Source organism: Lucilia sericata, unplaced genomic scaffold (genome assembly GCF_015586225.1).
Source record: "Lucilia sericata isolate MDLA Ls3-8-SP2 unplaced genomic scaffold, ASM1558622v1 Contig000398F_arrow, whole genome shotgun sequence".
NCBI classification, from domain to species: domain Eukaryota; kingdom Metazoa; phylum Arthropoda; class Insecta; order Diptera; family Calliphoridae; genus Lucilia; species Lucilia sericata.
The window spans coordinates 21,967-49,569 of NW_023994416.1; the positions used below are offsets into that span (position 1 = coordinate 21,967).

Below are 27,603 nucleotides of genomic sequence, written 5' to 3' on the forward strand. Positions count from 1 at the left end.
CATAACCAGCTTTGAAAAGGATAAGAAATCGTTAACAGAAGTATAACGAAGAAAAAAGTGATAGGGGAAAAGGCCCGCGGACTAACGAACGAACGAACGACTAACGAACGAACGAACGACGAACGAACGAACGAACGAAACGAACGAACGAACGAAACGAACGAAAACGAACGAAGAACGAACGAAAACGAACGAAAAGAACGAACGAAACGAACGAACGAACGAACGAACGAACGAACGAACGAAACGAACGAACGGAACAACGAACGAACGAAAGAACGAACGAACGAACGAAGAACGAACGAACGAACTAACGAACGAAACGAACGACGAACGAACGAACGACGAACGAACGAACGAAGAACGAACGAACGAACGAACGAACGAACGAACGAACGAAGAACGAACGAACGAACGAACGAACGAAGAACGAACGAACGAACGAACGAAACGAAACGAACGAACGAACGAACGAACGAACGAACGAACGAACGAACGAAACGAACGAAAGAACGACGAACGAACGAGAACGAACGAACGAACGAACGAACGAACGAACGAACGAACGAACGAACGAACGAACGAACGAACGAAAAGAACGAACGAACGAACGAACGAACGAAAACGAACGAACGAACGAACTAACGAACGAACAAACGAACGAACGATACGAACGAACGAACGAACGAACGAACTAACGAACGAAACGAAACGAACGAACGAAGAACGAACGAAACGAACGAACGAACGAACAACGAACGAACGAACGAACGAACGAACGAACGAAGAACGAACGAAGAACGAACGAACGAACGAACGAAACGAACGAACGAAACGAACGAACGAACGAACGAACGAACGAACGAACGAACGAACGAACGAACGAAACGAACGAAAACGAACGAAACGAACGAACGAACGAACGAACGAACGAACGAGAACGAACGAAACGAACGAAACGAACGAACGAACGAAACGAACGAACGAACGAACGAACGAACGAACGAACAACGAACGAACGAACGAACGAACGAACGAACGAACGAACGAACGAAGAACGAACGAAACGAACGAACGAAAACGAAACGAATAAAACGAACGAACGAACGAACGAAAGAACGAAAAAACGAACGAACGAACGAAAAACGAAAACGAACGAACGAACGAAACGAACGAAAAACTAACAACACGAACTACTAACTAACGAACGAACTAACACGAACTAACGAACTAACAAAACTAAAACTAACTAACGAACAACTAAACGAACTAACTAACTAACTAACTAACTAACTAACACTAACTAACTAACTAACTAACTAACTAACAACTAACTAACTAACTAACAAACTAACTAACTAACTAACTAACTAACTAACTAATTAACTAACTAACTCTGACTGTGAGTAAAGACTAGTGACAAAGTTTTGTGATTTTAAATATCGAGCTTCTGATAGCATTATTGGAGATATCTGGGGTCTTCTGAAAATTGATTTCAACATAGATACGAAGAGACAGACGGACATGGCTAAATCGAACGGAATATTATACATATATTATAAATTAAAAATAAAAACTTAAAGGTATAAAAAGGCCCCTTTAAAAAATGAATACCTTAAATAACTAAATTCCTTCCTTTCGTAAATATTTATATATCCACATACTGACGAGTTGGTTTAACAAACCATAAAATAAACCAAAAAAAAATTGAAAAAAATTAAGACAACAAGATAAGGATATTTAAAAAAGTAATAATTTAAGATCACTTTATTGCAATAAATAAATAAAACTCAAATTATAAATAAAAAAATAAAATAAATATAATTACACATTAAATAAAACACACGACGACGACACTCTCACAAATAGTGCCAAATAAACCAAATGGCAAATATCACACCCAAAACCAAATCCATGGGCAATACCAGTTTACCCTTCTGAGACTCTTCGATGCGAGAATGCTCAATAATGCGGCGAGCGCAACGCAGCCATTGATTTATTGAAATGGCTTCGGGTGAGGAGAATTCATATTCCTCCTTAACGGAACTATGTGTATTCGAACTGCCCGACGAAGAGGCAGCTTTCGTTAATAGAGTTATATTCTTAGAGGTATTAAGCTTTAATTCTATTGTATCCCAAGTATACGAATGCTTAAAGGCTAAACGACGTTTACGCACTTCGGTGCATAGAAGGCACTGATCGAAGAGGAAAACTTTGGAGTGGAATTTTTTACGTGATCTATGGTTATAGGCATCGAATTCGGTGGAACGTCTAAAGGAACCCAGTTGTTCGAGATGGAGCTGGAAATATAAGAATAAGGGAAGAATAAAATGAAGTTTATATTGGTTGGCTTAAGAACTTACCTCAGGAGGTATTTCCTCTATACAGTGTATCTCTTCCGATTGATTGACCACCTCCAACAGACGGCGCATGCGTGTCTCTAATTTACACAATGAAGACAAGACGGGCTTACAATTAATACCACTTTTATAGAATTCCTGGAGAAAGTTAAAAAATGGTATTTCTCGATATTTTTCAAATATTTTATATCGCAATTACTCACATTTATTAACTGCTGTAATAGTAGGGGATATCGGGTCAGTCTTTGTATGGGTTGTACTAGAAAACTATCAATACCTAAACGATCATTGATCTCATTTTGATAATTCTGGAAAAACTCTCGATTTTCTTTGCGCAATTCCAAAGATGTCTTCTTGTGCATGGTGAAAGTTATATAGCAATAAAATTGATTTTTCTATAAAGAAATAAAGTGATAAAAAATTTTAAAATTTTATGATAATTAATAGCGAAAAGTCTTGACAGTTATAAACATTTTAAATTCTGACATGTGAAGTCTTGCCTCCATTATTACTAAATAAATACTAAATAGTTTATTTTACTCAAACCTGCCATTCCAGTTTGTCTCCTTTAAAGTTCAGTGCCTTAACATAAGGTTGTAATCATTCTATAATTTTCCTATGCAAATTTCTGTGACCATACTCTACTATTGCAAGAAATAGAATATATAACGTAATTTAGTCTAAATGCAAATATGTATAGTTTTTACACATTTATAGCACAAATAGGACTAAAATACACATATAGAATAGATTCATATGTATGTAGATATGAAGTATAAATTTCAAAAAGCAGTGAAAAGTAAAACTGTTTATGTAAAATTTTTTTTTTTTTCAGTATAACAGTTTTGTAAAGAATATTTATTAAAGTATAACAGTTTTTCATTGGAAATTGTTAAAGTGTAACAGTTCTTTATTAAAATTGTTATAGTATAACAGTTTTCTATTGAAAAGTGTTACAGTATAACAGTTTTTATAAAATTTTTAATGTCCAACTGTTTACATAGTAAATTGTTATAGTATAACAATTTTCCATCAAATTTTGTCAAAATATAACGGTTTTTTATTAAAAAAATTTAAAGTATAACAGTTCAATATGGACAATTGTTAAAGTATAGAGCTTTTCTTAAGAAAATTATAATCGTATAACAGTTTCTCTAGAAAATTATAACAGTTTTCTATAGCAAAATGTTTCAGAATAAATGTTTTCTATAGCAAATTGTCTAGTCTATGTCTAGTCTATAGTCTAGTCTATAGTCTAGTCTATAGTCTAGTCTATAGTCTAGTCTATAGTCTAGTCTATAGTCTAGTCTATAGTCTAGTCTATAGTCTAGTCTATAGTCTAGTCTATAGTCTAGTCTATAGTCTAGTCTATAGTCTAGTCTATAGTCTAGTCTATAGTCTAGTCTATAGTCTAGTCTATAGTCTAGTCTATAGTCTAGTCTATAGTCTAGTCTATAGTCTAGTCTATAGTCTAGTCTATAGTCTAGTCTATAGTCTAGTCTATAGTCTAGTCTATAGTCTAGTCTATAGTCTAGTCTATAGTCTAGTCTATAGTCTAGTCTATAGTCTAGTCTATAGTCTAGTCTATAGTCTAGTCTATAGTCTAGTCTATAGTCTAGTCTATAGTCTAGTCTATAGTCTAGTCTATAGTCTAGTCTAGTCTAGTCTATAGTCTAGTCTATAGTCTAGTCTATAGTCTAGTCTATAGTCTAGTCTATAGTCTAGTCTATAGTCTAGTCTATAGTCTAGTCTATAGTCTAGTCTATAGTCTAGTCTATAGTCTAGTCTATAGTCTAGTCTATAGTCTAGTCTATAGTCTAGTCTATAGTCTAGTCTATAGTCTAGTCTATAGTCTAGTCTATAGTCTAGTCTATAGTCTAGTCTATAGTCTAGTCTATAGTCTAGTCTATAGTCTAGTCTATAGTCTAGTCTATAGTCTAGTCTATAGTCTAGTCTATAGTCTAGTCTATAGTCTAGTCTATAGTCTAGTCTATAGTCTAGTCTATAGTCTAGTCTATAGTCTAGTCTATAGTCTAGTCTATAGTCTAGTCTATAGTCTAGTCTATAGTCTAGTCTATAGTCTAGTCTATAGTCTAGTCTATAGTCTAGTCTATAGTCTAGTCTATAGTCTAGTCTATAGTCTAGTCTATAGTCTAGTCTATAGTCTAGTCTATAGTCTAGTCTATAGTCTAGTCTATAGTCTAGTCTATAGTCTAGTCTATAGTCTAGTCTATAGTCTAGTCTATAGTCTAGTCTATAGTCTAGTCTATAGTCTAGTCTATAGTCTAGTCTATAGTCTAGTCTATAGTCTAGTCTATAGTCTAGTCTATAGTCTAGTCTATAGTCTAGTCTATAGTCTAGTCTATAGTCTAGTCTATAGTCTAGTCTATAGTCTAGTCTATAGTCTAGTCTATAGTCTAGTCTATAGTCTAGTCTATAGTCTAGTCTATAGTCTAGTCTATAGTCTAGTCTATAGTCTAGTCTATAGTCTAGTCTATAGTCTAGTCTATAGTCTAGTCTATAGTCTAGTCTATAGTCTAGTCTATAGTCTAGTCTATACTCTAGTCTATACTCTAGTCTATAGTCTAGTCTATAGTCTAGTCTATAGTCTAGTCTATAGTCTAGTCTATAGTCTAGTCTATAGTCTAGTCTATAGTCTAGTCTATAGTCTAGTCTAGTCTAGTCTAGTCTAGTCTAGTATAGTCTAGTCTATAGTCTAGTCTATAGTCTAGTCTAGTCTATAGTCTAGTCTATAGTCTAGTCTAGTCTAGTCTATAGTCTAGTCTAGTCTATAGTCTAGTCTATAGTCTAGTCTATAGTCTAGTCTATAGTCTAGTCTATAGTCTAGTCTATAGTCTAGTCTATAGTCTAGTCTAGTCTAGTCTATAGTCTAGTCTATAGTCTAGTCTATAGTCTAGTCTATAGTCTAGTCTATAGTCTAGTCTAGTCTATAGTCTATAGACTAGACTATAGTCTAGTCTATAGTCTAGTCTATAGTCTAGTCTATAGTCTAGTCTATAGTCTAGTCTATAGTCTAGTCTATAGTCTAGTCTATAGTCTAGTCTATAGTCTAGTCTATAGTCTACTCTATAGTCTAGTCTATAGTCTAGTCTATAGCCTAGTCTATAGTCTAGTCTATAGTCTAGTCTATAGTCTAGTCTCTGGTCTAGTCTATAGTCTAGTCTCTAGTCTAGTCTAGTCTAGTCTATAGTCTAGTCTATAGTCTAGTCTATAGTCTAGTCTATAGTCTAGTCTATAGTCTAGTCTATAGTCTAGTCTATAGTCTAGTCTATAGTCTAGTCTATAGTCTAGTAGTAAGTCTATAGTCTAGTCTCTAGTCTAGTCTCCAGTCTAGTCTAGTCTATAGTCTAGTCTATGGTCTAGTTTTAAATTTTCCATGCCTGGTATATACTTAGATTGCATACTTATGTTGTTGTCTCCTTATTTACAGCTGAAACACAAAATTACATTTTTCTCACATTTTGCTTACATACAATTTCTTCTTTGAATAATTGTGATAATGTAATAGCAACAACTTTTTAATGATTTGCTAACATATAGTATCCCATCTTACTTACACTCCCATTCAACAATTCACTCTTTCATGTTTGGCGACTTATGTACGAATGGCCCTGGAAACCAAGAAACAACGACAACAACATATTCTAAAGAATTTGCCAAATTTGTACATTTTTATTAAACACTTTTTACTAATTTAAAAAACTTTTTTCAAAATGTTTCTTTATACCAATATAAATTAACATTTGTTTAATATTATACAACAAAAATATTTTTAACAATTAATTAATGTTTGAGCTTAATTTAAACAGTATCATTAACCCTAAACAATCGAACAATTTAGAAATATTAAGAAACCTAATGAAATGGAACAATAACAAAAAGCATTCATCACATAGTGCAGTTGTTGTTATTGTTATTGGATATTTGCTCTTTAAATAGAGTAAACAACAACAATGACAAGTTCTTTTACCATTTGTTGCTTTAGTTATTTTCTTCTTCTTTAGTTGCTAAAAATTTCTAAAGTGTTCGGTTGTTTAATGTTAATAGTCCTGTTTAAATTAATCTAAAGAGTTAATAAATTGGTAATATTTAAATATTTTGTGGAGAATTGTTTATAAATACCATTATGGAAAATTGCTTATAAAAAAAACTGTATATTATTTGTCAAAAAAGTGTTAAATTATTCATTTAAAAAAGTGTTTTTTTTTTAGTTTGCAAAAAATTCAATGCATTTCGTTAGGCCGAGCATCGCTACGCTTCGGTGGTTTTCTTTTGTCGTGCCTTTCGTTGAAGTGATGAGAAAGCATCAATCAAAGGGTATAGTGAGAGAGTTTGGAAAACAAAATTGTTGAAAAAATGTCAAAGGGGAAAAGGTGTGAGAAATAATGAAAAGAAAAAAACTTAAAGAAAAAGAGTTGGTGCGTATGTATGTAAATATGCATGTGTTGCAAAATGGAATTATTGTTCTTGTATGCAAGGAAATACAAACCGGAGAATATCATTATTAGAACAACAAATTAAAAAGGTAAGTGATTTGACATAACTAGTACAATTTGTTTTTGTTTCTTTATTCAATTTATTTTTTGTTTCTTATATTAAATTTGACTATAAAAATTCGAGGGTCTTCACTATATAGCCAATGGTATGACTATAGAGCAGTGTTATGTCTTGACTAGCGAACAGTCAATAATCTTGACTAGTTTATAGCCTTGCGTATAGGATAGTCTATAGTCCTGACTATAGAAAAGTCTATAGACTTGACCATAGAACAGTCTATAGTCTAGATTATAGAACAGTCTATAGCCTTGGCTATAGAAAAATCTATAGTCTTGCCTATAGAATAGTCTATAATCTTGACTACAGAGCAGTCTATAGTCTTGTCTATAGAACAGTCTAGGCTATTGACTGACTCCTGACTATATAACAGTATATAGTTCTGATTATAGAATAGTCCATAGTCTTGCCTATAGTCTAGTCTATAGTCTAGTCTATAGTCTAGTCTATAGTCTAGTCTATAGTCTAGTCTATAGTCTAGTCTATAGTCTAGTCTATAGTCTAGTCTATAGTCTAGTCTATAGTCTAGTCTATAGTCTAGTCTATAGTCTAGTCTATAGCCTAGTCTATAGTCTAGTCTATAGTCTAGTCTATAGTCTAGTCTATAGTCTGGTCTATAGTCTAGTCTATAGTCTAGTCTATAGTCTAGTCTATAGTCTAGTCTATAGTCTAGTCTATAGTCTAGTCTATAGTCTAGTCTACAGTCTAGTCTATAGTCTAGTCTATAGTCTAGTCTAGTCTAGTCTATAGTCTAGTCTATAGTCTAGTCTATAGTCTAGTCTATAGTCTAGTCTATAGTCTAGTCTATAGTCTAGTCTATAGTCTAGTCTATAGTCTAGTCTATAGTCTAGTCTATAGTATAGTCTATAGTCTAGTCTATAGTATAGTCTATAGTCTAGTCTATAGTCTAGTCTATAGTCTAGTCTATAGTAGTCTATAGTCTAGTCTATAGTCTAGTCTATAGTCTAGTCTATAGTCTAGTCTATAGTCTAGTCTATAGTCTAGTCTATAGTCTAGTCTATAGTCTAGTCTATAGTCTAGTCTATAGTCTAGTCTATAGTCTAGTCTATAGTCTAGTCTATAGTCTAGTCTATAGTCTAGTCTATAGTCTAGTCTATAGTCTAGTCTATAGTCTGTCTATAGTCTAGTCTATAGTCTAGTCTATAGTCTAGTCTATAGTCTAGTCTATAGTCTAGTCTATAGTCTAGTCTATAGTCTAGTCTATAGTCTAGTCTATAGTCTAGTCTATAGTCTAGTCTATAGTCTAGTCTATAGTCTAGTCTATAGTCTAGTCTATAGTCTAGTCTATAGTCTAGTCTATAGTCTAGTCTATAGTCTAGTCTATAGTCTAGTCTATAGTCTAGTCTATAGTCTAGTCTATAGTTCTATAGTCTAGTCTAGTCTAGTCTAGTCTATAGTCTAGTCTATAGTCTAGTCTATAGTCTAGTCTATAGTCTAGTCTATAGTCTAGTCTATAGTCTAGTCTATAGTCTAGTCTATAGTCTAGTCTATAGTCTAGTCTATAGTCTAGTCTATAGTCTAGTCTATAGTCTAGTCTATAGTCTAGTCTAGTCTAGTCTATAGTCTAGTCTATAGTCTAGTCTATAGTCTAGTCTATAGTCTAGTCTATAGTCTAGTCTATAGTCTAGTCTATAGTCTAGTCTATAGTCTAGTCTATAGTCTAGTCTATAGTCTAGTCTATAGTCTAGTCTATAGTCTAGTCTATAGTCTAGTCTATGTCTAGTCTATAGTCTAGTCTATAGTCTAGTCTATAGTCTAGTCTATAGTCTAGTCTATAGTCTAGTCTATAGTCTAGTCTATAGTCTAGTCTATAGTCTAGTCTATAGTCTAGTCTATAGTCTAGTCTATAGTCTAGTCTATAGTCTAGTCTATAGTCTAGTCTATAGTCTAGTCTATAGTCTAGTCTATAGTCTAGTCTATAGTCTAGTCTATAGTCTAGTCTATAGTCTAGTCTATAGTCTAGTCTATAGTCTAGTCTATAGTCTAGTCTATAGTCTAGTCTAAGTCTAGTCTATAGTCTAGTCTATAGTCTAGTCTATAGTCTAGTCTATAGTCTAGTCTATAGTCTAGTCTATAGTCTAGTCTATAGTCTAGTCTATAGTCTAGTCTATAGTCTAGTCTATAGTCTAGTCTATAGTCTAGTCTATAGTCTAGTCTATAGTCTAGTCTATAGTCTAGTCTATAGTCTAGTCTATAGTCTAGTCTATAGTCTAGTCTATAGTCTAGTCTATAGTCTAGTCTATAGTCTAGTCTATAGTCTAGTCAATAGTCTAGTCTATAGTCTAGTCTATAGTCTAGTCTATAGTCTAGTCTATAGTCTAGTCTATAGTCTAGTCTATAGTCTAGTCTATAGTCTAGTCTATAGTCTAGTCTATAGTCTAGTCTATAGTCTAGTCTATAGTCTAGTCTATAGTCTAGTCTATAGTCTAGTCTATAGGCTAGCCTATAGTCTAGTCTAGTCTATAGTCTAGTCTATAGTCTAGTCTATAGTCTAGTCTATAGTCTAGTCTATAGTCTAGTCTATAGTCTAGTCTATAGTCTAGTCTAGTCTATAGTCTAGTCTATAGTCTAGTCTAGTCTATAGTCTAGTCTATAGTCTAGTCTATAGTCTAGTCTATAGTCTAGTCTATAGTCTAGGCTATAGTCTAGTCTAGTCTATAGTCTAGGCTATAGTCTAGTCTAGTCTATAGTCTAGTCTACAGTCTAGTCTATAGTCTAGTCTATAGTCTAGTCTATAGTCTAGTCTATAGTCTAGTCTATAGTCTAGTCTATAGTCTAGTCTATAGTCTAGTCTATAGTCTAGTCTATAGTCTAGTCTATAGTCTAGTCTATAGTCTAGTCTAGTCTATAGTCTAGTCTATAGTCTAGTCTATAGTCTAGTCTAGTCTATAGTCTAGTCTATATTCTAGTCTATAGTCTAGTCTATAGTCTAGTCTATAGTCTAGTCTATAGGCTAGCCTATAGTCTAGTCTAGTCTATAGTCTAGTCTATAGTCTAGTCTATAGTCTAGTCTATAGTCTAGTCTATAGTCTAGTCTATAGTCTAGTCTATAGTCTAGTCTAGTCTATAGTCTAGTCTATAGTCTAGTCTATAGTCTAGTCTAGTCTAGTCTAGTCTATAGTCTAGTCTATAGTCTAGTCTATAGTCTAGTCTATAGTCTAGGCTATAGTCTAGTCTAGTCTATAGTCTAGGCTATAGTCTAGTCTAGTCTATAGTCTAGTCTACAGTCTAGTCTATAGTCTAGTCTATAGTCTAGTCTATAGTCTAGTCTATAGTCTAGTCTATAGTCTAGTCTATAGTCTAGTCTATAGTCTAGTCTATAGTCTAGTCTATAGTCTAGTCTATAGTCTAGTCTATAGTCTAGTCTATAGTCTAGTCTATAGTCTAGTCTATAGTCTAGTCTATAGTCTAGTCTATAGTCTAGTCTATAGTCTAGTCTAGTCTATAGTCTAGTCTATATTCTAGTCTATAGTCTAGTCTATAGTCTAGTTTATAGTCTAGTCTATAGTCTAGTCTATAGTCTAGTCTATATTCTAGTCTATAGTCTAGTCTATAGTCTAGTCTATATTCTAGTCTATAGTCTAGTCTATAGTCTAGTCTATAGTCTAGTCTATAGTCTAGTCTATAATCTAGTCTATAGTCTAGTCTATAGTCTAGTCTATAGTCTAGTCTATAATCTAGTCTATAGTCTAGTCTATAGTCTAGTCTATAGTCTAGTCTATAGTCTAGTCTATAGTCTAGTCTATAGTCTAGCCTATAGTCTAGTCTATAGTCTAGTCTATAGTCTAGTCTATAGTCTAGTCTATAGTCTAGTCTATAGTCTAGTCTATAGTCTAGTCTATAGTCTAGTCTATAGTCTAGTCTATAGTCTAGTCTATAGTCTAGTCTATAGTCTAGTCTATAGTCTAGTCTATAGTCTAGTCTATTGTCTAGTCTATTGTCTAGTCCATAGTCTAGTCCATAGTCTAGTCCATAGTCTAGTCTATAGTCTAGTATTATACCTCCAGTTTTCAGTATAACTGTATTCTTGTTGCGATTGCCTTTAAAGTTTAAACTACATTTAAACATACAAACTGTGAATATTTAAAAACACATGAATGTATGTTTGAGTATAACATCTATCTATTGCATATTTCATATACATGTGTTAAGATAACAGATTATTGCTAAATACATATTTACATTTAAAACCCTTTAAGGCTAAGAACAATAGAAAAAATTACAAACGTAAATATTGACCAATATGACAATATGCAATGCATATTGTCGGAATATATGAAAATACATATGTATTAAATCTGTAGTAAAAAGCGTATAAAACTCCAGCATTCATCAGGTAGTTAAGAAAGGAGTTTCAAACCCAAAGGCAAAAATATATAAAATATTCATAAACTATTTCTTTAGTATTAATATAGTGAAAAGATTTTGAACTACATTTTACACTGGGTCTTGATACACCTCCCTTCGATAACACACTATAATTTGCATTAAACAATTTTTGTAAATGAAAACATTACTACATGTATCATTATCATAATAAATTCAAATTAAAATGAGTATAATTTTCAATATAAAATTTTAATGAACTAAATAAAATGTACATATATTTTTTTCGTAAACAAATGATTAAATTTATTTCTTCAATGAAAAAACTTTTTTTTTAACATAAATTAACACAATTAATGTGCAACCACGTTGTTACTACGTCGCAAAATTGTTTTCATCTGTTTTATGTAATTTTATTTAAAAATAAAAAAAAATATTATTTGAAATATAATTTTGTATGCAGTGTAAGTAAATATTACTTTTTTACCCCCAATATTTATTTCACGGGAATTTTTGTTTTTGTTAAGTAATTTTATTGTTTTTTTTTATAACTCGCAATAACACGCCTTAAATTGGAGTATGTGCAATGTTTTCTAAAGTAGAATATATAGTCTATACAGAAAAAATAATAATGCAGACGTTCTGCAGAAAATCATTAAAGTATAACAGTTTTCTAAAGATAGTTTATGAAGTATAACAGTTTTATATAGAAAATTGGTTAGGTTTTACAGTTTTCTTAAAAAATGTAAAATTATAACATTGTTTTATAGAATATTGATGAATTATAAAAGTTTCCTATAGAAAATCCTTTAAAATTGTTAAAGTATAACAGTTTTCTAATCCAAATTGTTAAAATTAAACAAAATTCTACAGAAATTGGAAAAATATAAGTCTTTTATATCTAAAATTGTTCAAGTTATTTTCTACAGAAATTGTTGAAGTATAACAGTTTTGTATGGAAAATTTTGAAGTAGGTGCTATTTCCTTCAGATAATTGTACTGTATAACAGTTTTCTATAGACAAATTTTAATGTATAACAGTTTTTTATAGAATATTGTTAAAATATAGAAAACTGTGATATTTTTAAAGTAAAATAGTTTTCCATAAAACTTGTTAAATTTTCTAAAAAAAATATGTATAACAGTTTTTTAAAGAATATAATTAATGTGTAACATCTATAGAATAGACTATAGACTAGACTATAGACTAGACTATAGACTAGACTATAGACTAGATTATAGACTAGACTATAGACTAGACTATAGACTAGACTATATACTAGACTACAGACTAGACTATAGACTAGACTATAGATTAGACTATAGACTAGACTATTGACTAGACTATTGACTAGACTATAGACTAGACTATAGACTAGACTATAGGCTAGACTATAGACTAGACTATAGACTAGACTATAGACTAGACTATAGACTAGACTATAGACTAGACTATAGACTAGACTATAGACTAGACTATAGACTAGACTATTGACTAGACTAGACTAGACTATAGACTAGTTATTGACTAGACTATAGACTAGACTATAGACTAGACTATAGACTAGACTATAGACTAGGACTATAGACTAGACTATATGCTAAACATAGACTAAACTCTAGACTAGACTATGACTAGACTATAGACTACTAGACTATAGACTAGACTATAGACTAGACTATAGACTAGACTATAGACTAGACTATAGACTAGACTATAGGACTGACTATAGACTAGACTATAGACAAGACTATAGACTAGACTATAGACTAGACTATAGACTAGACCTATAGACACTAGACTATAGACTAGGACTACTATAGACTAGACATAGACTTAGACTATAGGACTAGACTATAGACCTAGACTATAGACTAGACTATAGGACTAGACTATAGACTGACTATAGACTAGACTATAAACTAGACTATAGGACTAGACTATAGACTTAGACCTATAAACTAGACTATAGACTAGACTATAGACTAGACTATAGACTAGACTATAGACTAGACTATAGACTAGACTATAGACTAGACTATAGACCTAGGACTATAGACTAGACTATAGACTAGACTATAGACTAGACTATAGACTAGACTATAGACTAGACTATACTAGACTATAGACTAGACTATAGACTAGACTATAGACTAGACTATAGACTAGACTATAGACTAGACTATAGACTAGACTATAGACTAGACTATAGACTAGACTATAGACTAGACTATAGACTAGACTATAGACTAGACTATAGACTAGACTATAGACTAGACTATAGACTAGACTATAGACTAGACTATAGACTAGACTATAGACTAGACTATAGACTAGACATATAGACTAGACTATAGACTACACTATAGACTAGACTATAGACTAGACTATAGACTAGACTATAGACTAGACTATAGACTAGACTATAGACTAGACTATAGACTAGACTATAGACTAGACTATAGACTAGACTATAGACTAGACTATAGACCAGACTATAGACTTGACTACAGTCTAGACTATAGACTAGACTATAGACTAGACTATAGACTACTAGACTAGACTACAACTAGACTATAGACTAGACTACAAACTAGACTATAGACTAGACTATAGACTAGACTATAGACTAGACTATAGACTAGACTACAGACTAGACTATAGACTAGACTATAGACTAGACTATAGACTAGACTATAGACTAGACTATAGACTAGACTATAGACTAGACTATATACTAGACTATAGACTAGACTATAGACTAGACTATAGACTAGACTATAGACTAGACTATATACTAGACTATAGACTAGACTATAGACTAGACTATAGACTAGACTATAGACTAGACTATAGACTAGACTATAGACTAGACTATAGACTAGACTATAGACTAGACTATAGACTAGACTATAGACTAGACTATAGACTAGACTATAGACTAGACTATAGACTAGACTATAGACTAGACTATAGACGAGACTATAGACTACACTATATACTACACTATAGACTACACTATAGAAAATGTATTTTTATTTATAAAAGTTTCCTAAAAAAAATTCTCGGTTTTATAATTCCTTTATTTACAAAAATAAATTCAAGTCTGAAATTAAATCTGAGATAATTTTTCTGTATAAGTACGCAGTTATTAACTATACTACTGACCTCATGCGATTTTTGTTTATTTTAAGAAAATAAACGTCATTGCCTTGAATGTTACTCCCTAGACTGCTGTGGAGTAATATGCAAAATATTTCATTTCAATTATTAAATTCCTTTTACAAAATTCTTGGAAATTAATATTTATTTCCTCACAATGACAACTGCACTAAATTTATAATCAAAACACATAAATAAAAACATTCAAAGTAGAACATGATCACTTGAAATTCAATCATTTAAGCCAAGTGATAATTATTTCAAACTGTATATGATCACAAAGACTCATGTCTAATATAATAACTATACATATAAACAAATAAAAATTAACATATCAACAAACTTTGTATTTACATGCTGAACATTTGTATTGCTCTCTCTCGCACTCTCTCTGTGTCAACACTATTAATGATCATTTAAATTTCAATTAGACCCAGTCGGTCACTAAACAGCAAGATGAAAGCAAAAAAGCTTTTTGTTAAAACTGAAATCTGACGTCATGCTTGTTTAAAAAATTTTATTATTAATTTTTTTATCAAATTTGTTTAAGTGATTATTTAAAATTAAAAAACAATGTTTTTTTTTTTCTACATTATAGTCTGGTGGTTTTTAAAACTCTCATAAAAAAATTCACACAATTGATCGTGGCAACAGATTTTTGTTTTTTTCTCTGTTGTTTACTTGATTTATTTGGGAGGTTGGGTTGTTGCTATTGTTTTTGGTTTTTGGGATATAATTGAAATAATTAATATGGAGTGTATGTAATTTACATGCATGCCAGAATGACAGTTTTATTGTGTGTATTATTAGGGTGACCCCTTTATATATTTAATGTACAAAAACATAAAGATAACTGTTATACTAGGAGAAATACAGTATAGACACAAATTTGTACAAAACTGTTCATTTCAGTCTAATCTAGTCTAATATAGTCTAGTCTATAGTCAAGTATATTGTCTATTACATAGTCTAGGCTATAGTCTGTTATATAGTCTAGTCTATGGTCTAGTCTATAATCTAGTCTATAGTCTAGCCTATAGTCTAGCATATGGTCTAGTCTATAGTCTAGCCTATGGTCTAGCCTATAGTCTAGTCTATAATGTAGTCTATAAGCTAATCTATAGTCTAGTCTAGTCTATAATTCAGTCTATAAGCTGATCTATAGTCTAGTCTATAGTCTAGTCTATAGTCTAGTCTATAGTCTAGTCTATAGTCTAGTCTATAGTCTAATCTATAGTCTAGTCTATAGTCTAGTCTATAGTCTAGTCTAGGTCTTAGTCTAGTCTATAGTCTAGTCTATAGTCTAGTCTATAGTCTAGTCTATAGTCTAGTCTATAGTCTAGTCTATAGTCTAGTCTATAGTCTAGTCTAGTCTAGTCTAGTCTAGTCTATAGTCTAGTCTATAGTCTAGTCTATAGTCTAGTCTATAGTCTAGTCTATAGTCTAGTCTATAGTCTAGTCTATAGTCTAGTCTATAGTCTAGTCTATAGTCTAGTCTATAGTCTAGTCTATAGTCTAGTCTATAGTCCAAGTCTATAGTCTAGTCTATAGTCTAGTCTATAGTCTAGTCTATAGTCTAGTCTATAGTCCTAGTCTATAGTCCTAGTCTATAGTCTAGTCTATAGTCTAGTCTATAGTCTAGTCTATAGTCTAGTCTAGTCTATAGTCTAGTCTATAGTCTAGTCTATAGTCTAGTCTATAGTCTAGTCTATAGTCTAGTCTATAGTCTAGTCTATAGTCTAGTCTATAGTCTAGTCTATAGTCTAGTCTATAGTCTAGTCTATAGTCTAGTCTATAGTCTAGTCTATAGTCTAGTCTATAGTCTAGTCTATAGTCTAGTCTATAGTCTAGTCTATAGTCTAGTCTATAGTCTAGTCTATAGTCTAGTCTATAGTCTAGTCTATAGTCTAGTCTATAGTCTAGTCTATAGTCTAGTCTATAGTCTAGTCTATAGTCTAGTCTATAGTCTAGTCTATAGTCTAGTCTATAGTCTAGTCTATAGTCTAGTCTATAGTCTAGTCTATAGTCTAGTCTATAGTCTAGTCTATAGTCTAGTCTATAGTCTAGTCTATAGTCTAGTCTATAGTCTAGTCTAAAGTCTAGTCTATAGTCTAGTCTATAGTCTAGTCTATAGTCTAGTCTATAGTCTAGTCTATAGTCTAGTCTTTAGTCTAGTCTATAGTCTAGTCTATAGTCTAGTCTATAGTCTAGTCTATAGTCTAGTCTATAGTCTAGTCTATAGTCTAGTCTATAGTCTAGTCTATAGTCTAGTCTATAGTCTAGTCTATAGTCTAGTCTATAGTCTAGTCTATAGTCTAGTCTATAGTCTAGTCTATAGTCTAGTCTGTAGTCTTGTCTATAGTCTAGTCTATAGTCTAGTCTAAACAAATTATAAATTATCAGTTTTGTTTATTGAGGTCGTCTATAAACCTTATTTCAAGATTCCTGCTTTGATTTCTAAATATTTTATGTAACAAATAAACTTAAATTCCATGCAGGTGTCAAAACTTCAAATTACAATTGAGGGAGGCCTTTCGGTTTTGCTAATTTTTCATAAACGTTTTTTCAATAAAATTATACAAATTTTAAATAAACAATTGAACTATTTCTTTAATTTCGTTTTGAGGCCGACCATATTTTATTCAATCATTAATATACCAAACAGCAAATAACTCAACAAATTGTGAAAATTTTACACAACTGACATAAATGGCTTAAATGACAAATCACACCTTAACATTATTGGCTTGATATCAATTTTTTTTAGATTTTTAAGGTGTGTGACGTAAAAATAATGTAAATTATTTAGGGGATTAATATCTTTGATTATTTATATAATTTAACAAAACATTAGACAAGAATATTGGCAAAAAAAAAGGGCCAAAGAAATCATATTGTTGTTTATGACTCACGAACAAAATAAAATTTCTTTAAATTAAAATTTTAAAAGAATTCCTTTTGTTGGTGGTCATGCTCAACGCCAAACACAAATTTATGTACAAAATACCAACAAAAACATTTGTCTTTATTTCTCATTCATTTTAAGTTTCTTTGGGCTTTAAAAAGCCAACAAAAGAATTTTGATAGATGGCATTTTTCAGCACGATATCTTACCATAAGCATTAATCCTCAAAACATACGCACTTAATATTTATGTATTTATTTCTGTTTAAAAATTTATTCAATGTCAATGTTTAAATTAATTTTGCTGATCATTAGTATTTATTTAGCTTGTCTGTATATTTTTGCACAATATTTATTCTGTTGTAGTTTAAACAATTTTTCATGAATTTTGACTAAGGTTTGGTTAAACACAAAAATGTTACCTGCTTTATAAATTTGGGTTCAAAACGAAAAAGGTTTTAAGACACACGTAACAAAAAATGTTTCGAATAGGGCCAACATAAGGCACGTGCATTTTTTTGGCTTATTTATAACAGTATTTGCTATATTATAACATTTTCTATAGCAAATTGTTCCCTAATATAACAGTTTTCTAGTCTGGACTAGATTCTTGACTAGTCTAGTCAAGTCAAGACTAAACTATAGACTAGACTATGAACCAGAATATAGACTAGTCTCTAGATTAGATTATGATCTCGTCTATTACTAGACTTTGAACTAGGCTATAGACTCTACTTAATATAGACTAGACTATTGAATAGGCTATCGACTAGACAATACCCTAGATTATAGAACAGACTATAGACTAGAATATAGACTAGATTATAGTCTAGACTATAGACTAGATTATAGACTATACTATAGACTAGACTATAGACAAGACTATAGACTAGACTATATACTAGACTATAGACTAGACTATAGACTAGATATAGATAGACTTAGACTAGACTATAGACTATAGACTAGACTATAGACTAGACTATAGACTAGACTATAGACTAGACTATAGACTAGACTATAGACTAGACTATAGACTAGACTATAGACTAGACTATAGACTAGACTATAGACTAGACTATAGACTAGACTATAGACTAGACTATAGACTAGACTATAGACTAGACTATAGACTACACTATAGACTAGACTATAGACTAGACTATAGACTACACTATAGACTAGACTATAGACTAGACTATAGACTAGACTATAGACTAGACTATAGACTAGACTATAGACTAGACTATAGACTAGACTATAGACTAGACTATAGACTAGACTATAGACTAGACTATAGACTAGACTATAGACTAGACTATAGACTAGACTATAGACTAGACTATAGACTAGACTATAGACTAGACTATAGACTAGACTATAGACTAGACTATAGACTAGACTATAGACTAGACTATAGACTAGACTATAGACTAGACTATAGACTAGACTATAGACTAGACTATAGACTAGACTATAGACTAGACTATAGACTATAGACTAGACTATAGACTATAGACTAGACTATAGCTAGACTAGACTAGACTATAGACTAGACTATAGACTAGACTATAGACTAGACTATAGACTAGACTATAGACTAGACTATAGACTAGACTATAGACTAGACTATAGACTAGACTATAGACTAGACTATAGACTAGATAGATAGACTAGACTATAGACTAGACTATAGACTAGACTATAGACTAGACTATAGACTAGACTATAGACTAGACTATAGACTAGACTATAGACTAGACTATAGACTAGACTATAGACTAGACCATAGACTAGACTATAGACTAGACTATAGACTAGACTATAGACTAGACTATAGACTAGACTAGACTATAGACTAGACTATAGACTAGACTATAGACTAGACTATAGACTAGACTATAGACTAGACTATAGACTAGACTATAGACTAGACTATAGACTAGACTATAGACTAGACTATAGACTAGACTATAGACTAGACTATATACTAGACTATAGACTAGACTATAGACTAGACTATAGACTAGACTATAGACTAGACTATAGACTAAACTATAGACTAGACTATAGACTAGACTATAGACTAGACTATAGACTAGACTATAGACTAGACTATAGACTAAACTATAGACTAGACTAAACTATAGACTAGACTAAACTATAGACTAGACTATAGGCTAGACTATAGACTAGACTATATAGTAGACTATATACTAGACTATAGACTAGACTATAGACTAGACTATAGACTAGACTATAGACTAGACTATAGACTAGACTATAGACTAGACTATAGACTAGACTATAGACTAGACTATAGACTAGACTATAGACTAGACTATAGACTAGACTATAGACTAGACTATAGACTATAGACTAGACTATAGACTATAGACTAGACTATAGACTAGACTAGACTAGACTATAGACTAGACTATAGACTAGACTATAGACTAGACTATAGACTAGACTATAGACTAGACTATAGACTAGACTATAGACTAGCTACAGACTAGACTATAGACTAGACTATAGACTAGACTATAGGCCCTAGACTATAGACTAGACTATAGACTAGACTATAGACTAGACTATAGGACTAGACTATAGACTAGACTATAGACTGACTATAGACTAGACTATATACTAGACTATAGACTAGACTATAGACTAGACCTATAGGACTAGACTATAGACTAGACTATAAGACTAGACGATAGACTAGACCTATAGACTAGACTATAGACTAGACTATAGACTAGACTATAGACCCTAGACTATAGACTAGAACTATAGACTAGACTATAAACTAAGACTATGACTAAACTATAGACTAGGACTAAACTATAGATCTAGACACTATAGACTAGACATATAGGGCTAGACTAGACTATACTATAGACATAGACTAGACTAGAGACTAGACTATCAGACTAGACTATAGACTAGACTATAGACTAAACTATAGACTAGACTATAGACTAAACTATAGACTAGACTAAACTATAGACTAGACTATAGACTAAACTATAGACTAGACTATAGACTAGACTATAGACTGCACTATAGACTAGACTATAGACCAAACTATATATAGTCTAGACTATATCTATAGTCTATAGACTATATGTTAATGATGTATACCTCCTTCTGCACTCCCACTCAACAAGACACTCTTTGGCTTACGATTGGCCCTGGAAACCAAGAAACAACGAAAATGACATCTTCTAACAAAATTGTCTTATCAAAATTGCCAAATTGTACATTTTTATTAAATTTCCTAACGCTTTTTACTAATTTCTAAAACTTTTTTCATAAATATTTCTTTACACCAATAAAAATTAACTTTTGTTTAATATTATGCAACAAAAATATTTTATTATTGACAATTAATTAATGTTTAAGCAGTACCTTTAACCCTAAACAATCGAACAATTTAGAAATATTAAGAAACCTAATGAAATGGAACAATAACAAAAAGCATTCATCACATAGTGGAGTTGTTGTTATTGTTATTGGATATTTGCTCTTTAAATAGAGTAATAACAACAACAATGACAAGTTCTTTTACCATTTGTTGCTTTAGTTATTTTTCTTCTTCTTTAGTTGCTAAAAATTTCTAAAGTGTTCGGTTGTTTAATGTTAATAGTCCTGTTTAAATTAATCTAAAGAGTTAATAAATTGGTAATATTTAAATATTTTGTGGAGAATTGTTTATAAATACCATTATGGAAAATTGCTTATAAAAAAAACTGTATATTATTTGTCAAAAAAGTGTTAAATTATTCATTTAAAAAGTGTTTTTTTTTTTTTAATTTGCAAAAAATTCAATGCATTTCGTTAGGCCGAGCATCGCTACGCTTCGGTGGTTTTCTTTTGTCGTGCCTTTCGTTTGGTGAAGTGATGAAAAAGCATTAATCAAAGGGTATAGTGAGAGAGTTTGGAAAAAAAAATTGAAAAAATGTCAAAGAAATAATGAAAAAAAAAAAACTTAAAGAAAAAGAGTTGGTGCGTATGTTTGTAAATATACATGTGTTGCAAAATGGAATTATTGTTTTTGTATGCAAGGCAATACATCATTATTTGAGAGAATATCATTATTTGAACAACAAATTAAAAAGGTAAGTGATTTGACATAACTAATACAATTTGTTTTTGTTTCATTATTAAATTTACATATTTTTTTCTTATACATATTAAATTCGACTATAAAAAGTCTATGGGTCTTAGCTAAAGAGCAATCTATAATCTGGAGTCTAGAACAGTTTATATTCTTCACTATAGAGCAGCTTATTGTAATTACGTTCTATTGTTGTAGACTAGACTATAAACTGTACTATAGACTATAGACTAGACTATAGACTAGACTAGACTATAGAATAGACTAGACTATAGACTAGACTAGACTAGACTAGACTAGACTAGACTACACTACACTACACTACACTAGACTAGACTAGACTATAGACTAGACTATACACTAGACTACAGACTAGACCATAGACTAGACTATAGACTAGACTATAGACTAGACTATAGACTAGACTATAGACTAGACTATAGACTAGACTATAGACTAGACTATAGACTAGACTAGACTATAGACTAGACTAGACTATAGACTAGACTAGACTATAGACTAGACTAGACTATAGACTAGACTAGACTATAGACTAGACTAGACTAGACTATAGACTAGACTATAGACTAGACTATAGACTAGACTATAGACTAGACTATAGACTAGACTATAGACTAGACTATAGACTAGACTATAGACTAGACTATAGACTAGACTATAGATTAGACTATAGACTAGACTATAGACTAGACTATAGACTAGACTATAGACTAGACTATAGACTAGACTATAGACTAGACTATAGACTAGACTATAGACTAGACTATAGACTAGACTATAGACTATAGACTAGACTATAGACTAGACTATAGAACTAGACTATAGACTAGACTATAGACTAGACTATAGACTAGACTATAGACTAGACTATAGACTAGACTATAGACTAGACTATAGACTAGACTATAGACTAGACTATAGACTAGACTATAGACTAGACTATAGACTAGACTATAGACTAGACTATAGACTAGACTATAGACTAGACTATAGACTAGACTATAGACTAGACTATAGACTAGACTATAGACTAGACTATAGACTAGACTATAGACTAGACTATAGACTAGACTATAGACTAGACTATAGACTAGACTATAGACTAGACTATAGACTAGACTATAGACTAGACTATAGACTAGACTATAGACTAGACTAGACTAGACTAGACTATAGACTAGACTATAGACTAGACTATAGACTAGACTATAGACTAGACTATAGGACTAGACTATAGACTAGACTATAGACTAGACTAGAGACTATAGACTAGACTATAGACTAGACTATAGACTAGACTATAGACTAGACTACTAGACTACTAGACTAGACTAACTAGACTAGACTATAGACTAGACTATAGACTAGACTATAGACTAGGACTATAGACTAGACTATGACCTAGACTATAGACTAGACATATAGACTAGACTAGACTATAGACTAGACTATAGACGAGACTATAGACTAGACTATGACTAGACTATAGAGCTAGACTATAGACTAGACTATAGACTAGACTATAGACTAGACTATAGACTAGACTATAGACTAGACTAAGACTAGACTATAGACTAGACTATAGACTAGATATAGACTAGACTATAGACTAGACTATAGACTAGACTATAGACTAGACTATAGACTAGACTATAGACTAGACTATAAACTAGACTATAAACTAGACTTTAGACTAGACTATAGACAGGACTATAGGCTAGACTATAGATTAAACTATAGATTAGACTATAGGCTATACTAAACTATAGACTGAATACTATGTGAACTTTTTATCAGAAGTTTATTAGTTAGAAAAGGTACTGAAGGCCTGGACTATCATTCACAAAAGTTTTGCTAATTGTTTTGTAGACTATTTAAAAATTGGGGATTTTTAAACATTTTGCATGTTTTCCATTCTAATCGCCCGTTCAATTTCCCTGAAGAGTTTGTTTCTATTACACATGTATTCTTTTTTTAAATAGTTATTAATATACGTTAAATAAGTAAGTAATAACCATGGGTAAATAGCATGGTTTGTGTATCCACATTGCATAAAAGAATAATATTTATAATTTCTTATCATGAACGTGAAATTTCCTAGAATTCGATTGAAAATAAATATAAACAAATTGTCATCATTGCCATAAAACAAAAACAAAGTTTAAACAGTTTTTAAATTCATACAATTACAAACAATTATTATACAATATATTTTATAAATATTATTAACTTCAAGTCCAAAATAGGTATAAAATAAATTATGCACAAAGCCTTTTACGAAATTGCGTTTTCGTCACAATTTGCAAAACGGAAATACATTATTCAGTCTGGCCACGAGTGTTTTAGTTTATATGCAGTATAATATAGTTAAGCCACATAATTAATAATTATGTTTATTTAACAATTAATACTTTTCCCTCTCTGCTTATTAGCAAAACAGTAGAGAAATATGTCAATTCATTAAATATATTCTAACCAAATGTGAAAAAATTTAAAAAAAAATCACACACAAATGAAGCTCATTTAGCCATATTTAGCAACAGGTGTTAAAATTATAAACAAATAATAAAAATTCCTACAAAAACAAAAAACAAACACAAAAAAAATTTTTTTTTTTCGAAAAAATTATACAAAAATTAGAAACAAAATCACGATCTCTTTACTTACATCTATACTTTGTGCCATTTCATCGAACATACTTTTCAAATCCCTTTGATTTCTTAACATTAAGGGTAAAATTTCCTTTTCGTGTAATTCCAATATTTCCGCTATATTGCCCAACAGTTGCTGCTGTTTATCATCGCCTTTTAGGGCTTCGGGTAATTGATCGTATTTCTGTAGATTGCCATAATTTTTTAGGCCCTTTTTAAGATTATTCACATAATTTCCTTCGGTTTGTATGAATTCATCAATAATATAACTGATTTTCTTCGAGGCATATATTTCGCTTTGATCGCAGGGGAATAAATTTTCCAAAGAGATGGTGTCCTCATCTTCGTGGCTGTAGTAAAGTGAGGTTAGAAAAATATTAATATCTGTTCCAAAAGGAAATTTGATTTAAATGTTCTTTGTAAACTACTAGAATAAGGTGATAAAAGTCCAAATTATATTAACCCATTTAGAATATAATCCAGACTATAGACTAGACTATAATACAGACTAAAGACGACACTATAGAAAATACTCTTGTCCAGACTATAGCCTAGACTATAGTAAAGCCTATAGACTATACAAAAGTCCAGACTAAATACTTGACTATAAGTCAGGCCATAGATGAGATTATAGTCCCGACAATAAATGATAGTACTGTCCAGACTATAGACAATAATATTGATATGATTATAGAGGAGCGTATAATATTTATATAGAATAATATATAGTTCAGACTATAGTCCAGACTAAACATAAGACTTTAGATATGACTATAGAGAAGATTATCTATAGACGAAACGAGACTATAGTCCAGACAATAGATAAAACTGTTGTCCAGACTATAGACGAGACTATAAACGACACTGGACAATTATCAAAACTATAGACTAGACTATAGTCCACACAATTGATTATACTATAGTCCAGACTTTAGACTATACTATGGTCCAGACTATAGATTACACTATAGTCCATACTATAGTCTAGATCACAGTCTATAGACTATAATATAGTCCAGACTATAAACTAGACTAAAGTCCAGCTATAGACTAGACTATAGTCCAGACTAAAGACTTGACTATAGTCCCAACAATAGACTAGACTATACTGCAGGCCATAGACTTTACTATGGTTCAGACAATAGACTATAGGCCACATTATAGTCCAGACTATAGACCAGATTATAGTCCAGACTATAGACCAGACTATAGTCCAGACTATAGGCCAGACTATAGTTCAGACTATAGTGCAGACTATAGTCCAGACTATGGTGCAGACTATAGTCCAGACTATAGTGCAGACTATAGTCCAGACTATAGTGCAGACTATAGTCCAGACTATAGTGCAGACTATAGTCCAAACTATAGATCAGATTATAGTCCAGACTATAGACCAGACTACAGTCCAGACTATAGACCAGTCTATAGTCCAGACTATAGACCAGACTATAGTGTAGACAATAGACTTTACTATAGTTCAGACTATAGACCAGACTATAGTATAGTCAGGACTATAGTCTGATCTATAGTCTGCACCATAGTCTGGACCAAACTATAGTCCAGACTATAGACCAGACTATACTACAAACTATAGACCAGACTATAGTCTAGACTATAGACCAGACTATAGACCAGACTATAGACCAGACTATAGACCAGACTATAGACCAGACTATAGATCAGACTATAGACCAGACTATAGACCAGACTATAGAGATTATAGTCCAGACTATATTCCAGACTATAGTCCAGACTGTAAACCAGACTATAGTCCAGACTATTATCCAAACTATAGACCAGACTATAGTCCAAACTATAGACCAGACTATAGTCCACATTATAAACCAAATTATAGTCCACACTTTATTCCAGACTATAGTCCATATTATAGTCCAGACTATAGTCCAAACTACATACCAGACTATAGTCGACACTATAATCCAGTCTATATATTAACAATAGTCCTCTGCTATTAAGTAGACGGTAGACTAAACCTAGACGATATACTAGACCTCTTATCACCTCAATTCTTAAGATTCTTATTTAGATACTAACTAAATGAATTATACAATAAATAAAGCATTTTGTATGAAACTTACTATTCATCACTTAAATTATCGGGTAGACTGGTTGTAGGGTGGATTGATGGAATGCTAACGCCGTTACCATTAAATAGATAACTCACCGAATTACGAACATTTATAGGATACGAAGAAGCTGTCGATGATAAAGATGAAAGCGAAAATGATGATAATAAAGGGGGTAGTGGTGGCGGAGGAGGTGGTGGCGATATTGGTGTTGACAATGATGACGAATTTGTTGATAATGAACCACTTTGATAATGATAACATTAAAAAAAACAAGAAAATTAAACCAAAACAATAACAAAATAATTAACAAACAAGATTTTTTTATTTAAAAAATTTCTGTTCATAGAAATTGAATTAGATTTTTTTTTTCAAAAACATGTTTTATTAGATAATTTTTTTTTAAATTTCAAAAATTATCTAATCAATTTGTAAAAGAATATTTTTAAATTCTCTCCATTTTCCCAAAGCATGCAATTTATTTTTATAAATTATTAAAAATAATTTAATAATATTTTTCTTTACATTTTAATCAACAAACACATGTTGCAAATTAGCCAGAACACACATTCTCAACAAAACAACTTTTTAAATATAAAAAAAATCTTTTAAAAATTTTTTATTTTCAAACAAATTTTGACACATACTTTTCAATTTGTTCACTTTGTTGTTTTTGTAATTTGCCATTTGTTGTTGTTGCAGTATTCGTATTTGAATCATTTGTTGTAGAATCACTAGATATTAAAGATTTCAATTCATTTATTTTTAACGATTTTCTCACTCCATTATTATCACTTGTTGGTGGTGATGGTGATGATGCCGTTTTATCATCTATTGATGACCATATAGCATTTAATATTTGCACCAAAACAATCGCCACTACCGTAAAACCGACGGTGGTTATATCGAACCATGTTAATTTTATTAAACCGTATAACATTTTTAATAAATTTTGTTAATTTTTTTTCTTTTAATTATTATATTTAAGCATTACTTTTATTAGTTAATTATTTTTAAAATTAAAATTTTTTTATAAATATTTATTTTGTTTTTTTCTTGTCTTTAACACCCGCGCTTCATTATCGTTTGTTTTCTGTATTTCAAATCGCAAACTCAACTGATCGTTTCTTTTTTCAAATTTTGTATACAAAATTTATAATTGTGACAAAAATTAAGCTTTTTCATGGGGGGTTTTCTACACACACTAAGTTTTTTATTATTGAAGGCAATAAAACGTTAAAGTGCTCTTAACATATGAGAGTGTTAAAATTCTACATCTAAGAGAGAGAGTAATCATTAATGTACAGTGGTTTCAGTAGAAATTGAATGTTAAGAATCTTGTAAAGATCACCATATCAAATCTTAACTATAC

The 27,603-nt window shown here is 31.3% G+C and overlaps 1 protein-coding gene across 3 annotated transcripts; it reads right to left on the reverse strand.

Annotated features, from left to right (window-relative positions):
• Positions 1-1,735: 1,735 nt before the first annotated feature.
• Positions 1,736-27,358, reverse strand: LOC119604486 (rho guanine nucleotide exchange factor 25). Of its 3 annotated transcripts, none has more exons than XM_037957133.1 (6): positions 26,879-27,358; positions 26,244-26,477; positions 24,161-24,494; positions 2,564-2,755; positions 2,364-2,498; positions 1,736-2,300 (listed from the first exon to the last, which is right to left on the reverse strand). In XM_037957133.1, the coding sequence occupies exons 1-6, from the start codon at positions 27,169-27,171 to the stop codon at positions 1,860-1,862; spliced, it is 1,629 nt and encodes a 542-aa protein (XP_037813061.1). In that variant the 5' UTR covers positions 27,172-27,358; the 3' UTR covers positions 1,736-1,859. The 3 variants fall into 3 exon arrangements, with proteins under 3 accessions (XP_037813061.1, XP_037813063.1, XP_037813062.1); XM_037957135.1 differs by lacking the exon at positions 26,879-27,358 and adding an exon at positions 26,757-26,791 and having other exon boundaries at positions 1,860-2,300; XM_037957134.1 differs by lacking the exon at positions 26,244-26,477 and having other exon boundaries at positions 1,860-2,300; positions 26,879-27,338.
• Between the last annotated feature and the right edge of the window lie 245 nt (positions 27,359-27,603).

Bases quoted from the DNA above. Each gene is read 5' to 3' on its own strand.
- LOC119604486 (XM_037957133.1), bottom strand. From the start codon at position 27,171: ATGTTATACGGTTTAATAAAATTAACATGGTTCGATATAACCACCGTC. The intron at 26,478-26,878 runs GTATGTGTCAAA...TCATTATCAAAG, and splicing joins CAAAGTGAACAAATTGAAAA to TGGTTCATTATCAACAAATT. The intron at 24,495-26,243 runs GTAAGTTTCATA...ACTTTACTACAG, and splicing joins GATAATTTAAGTGATGAATA to CCACGAAGATGAGGACACCA.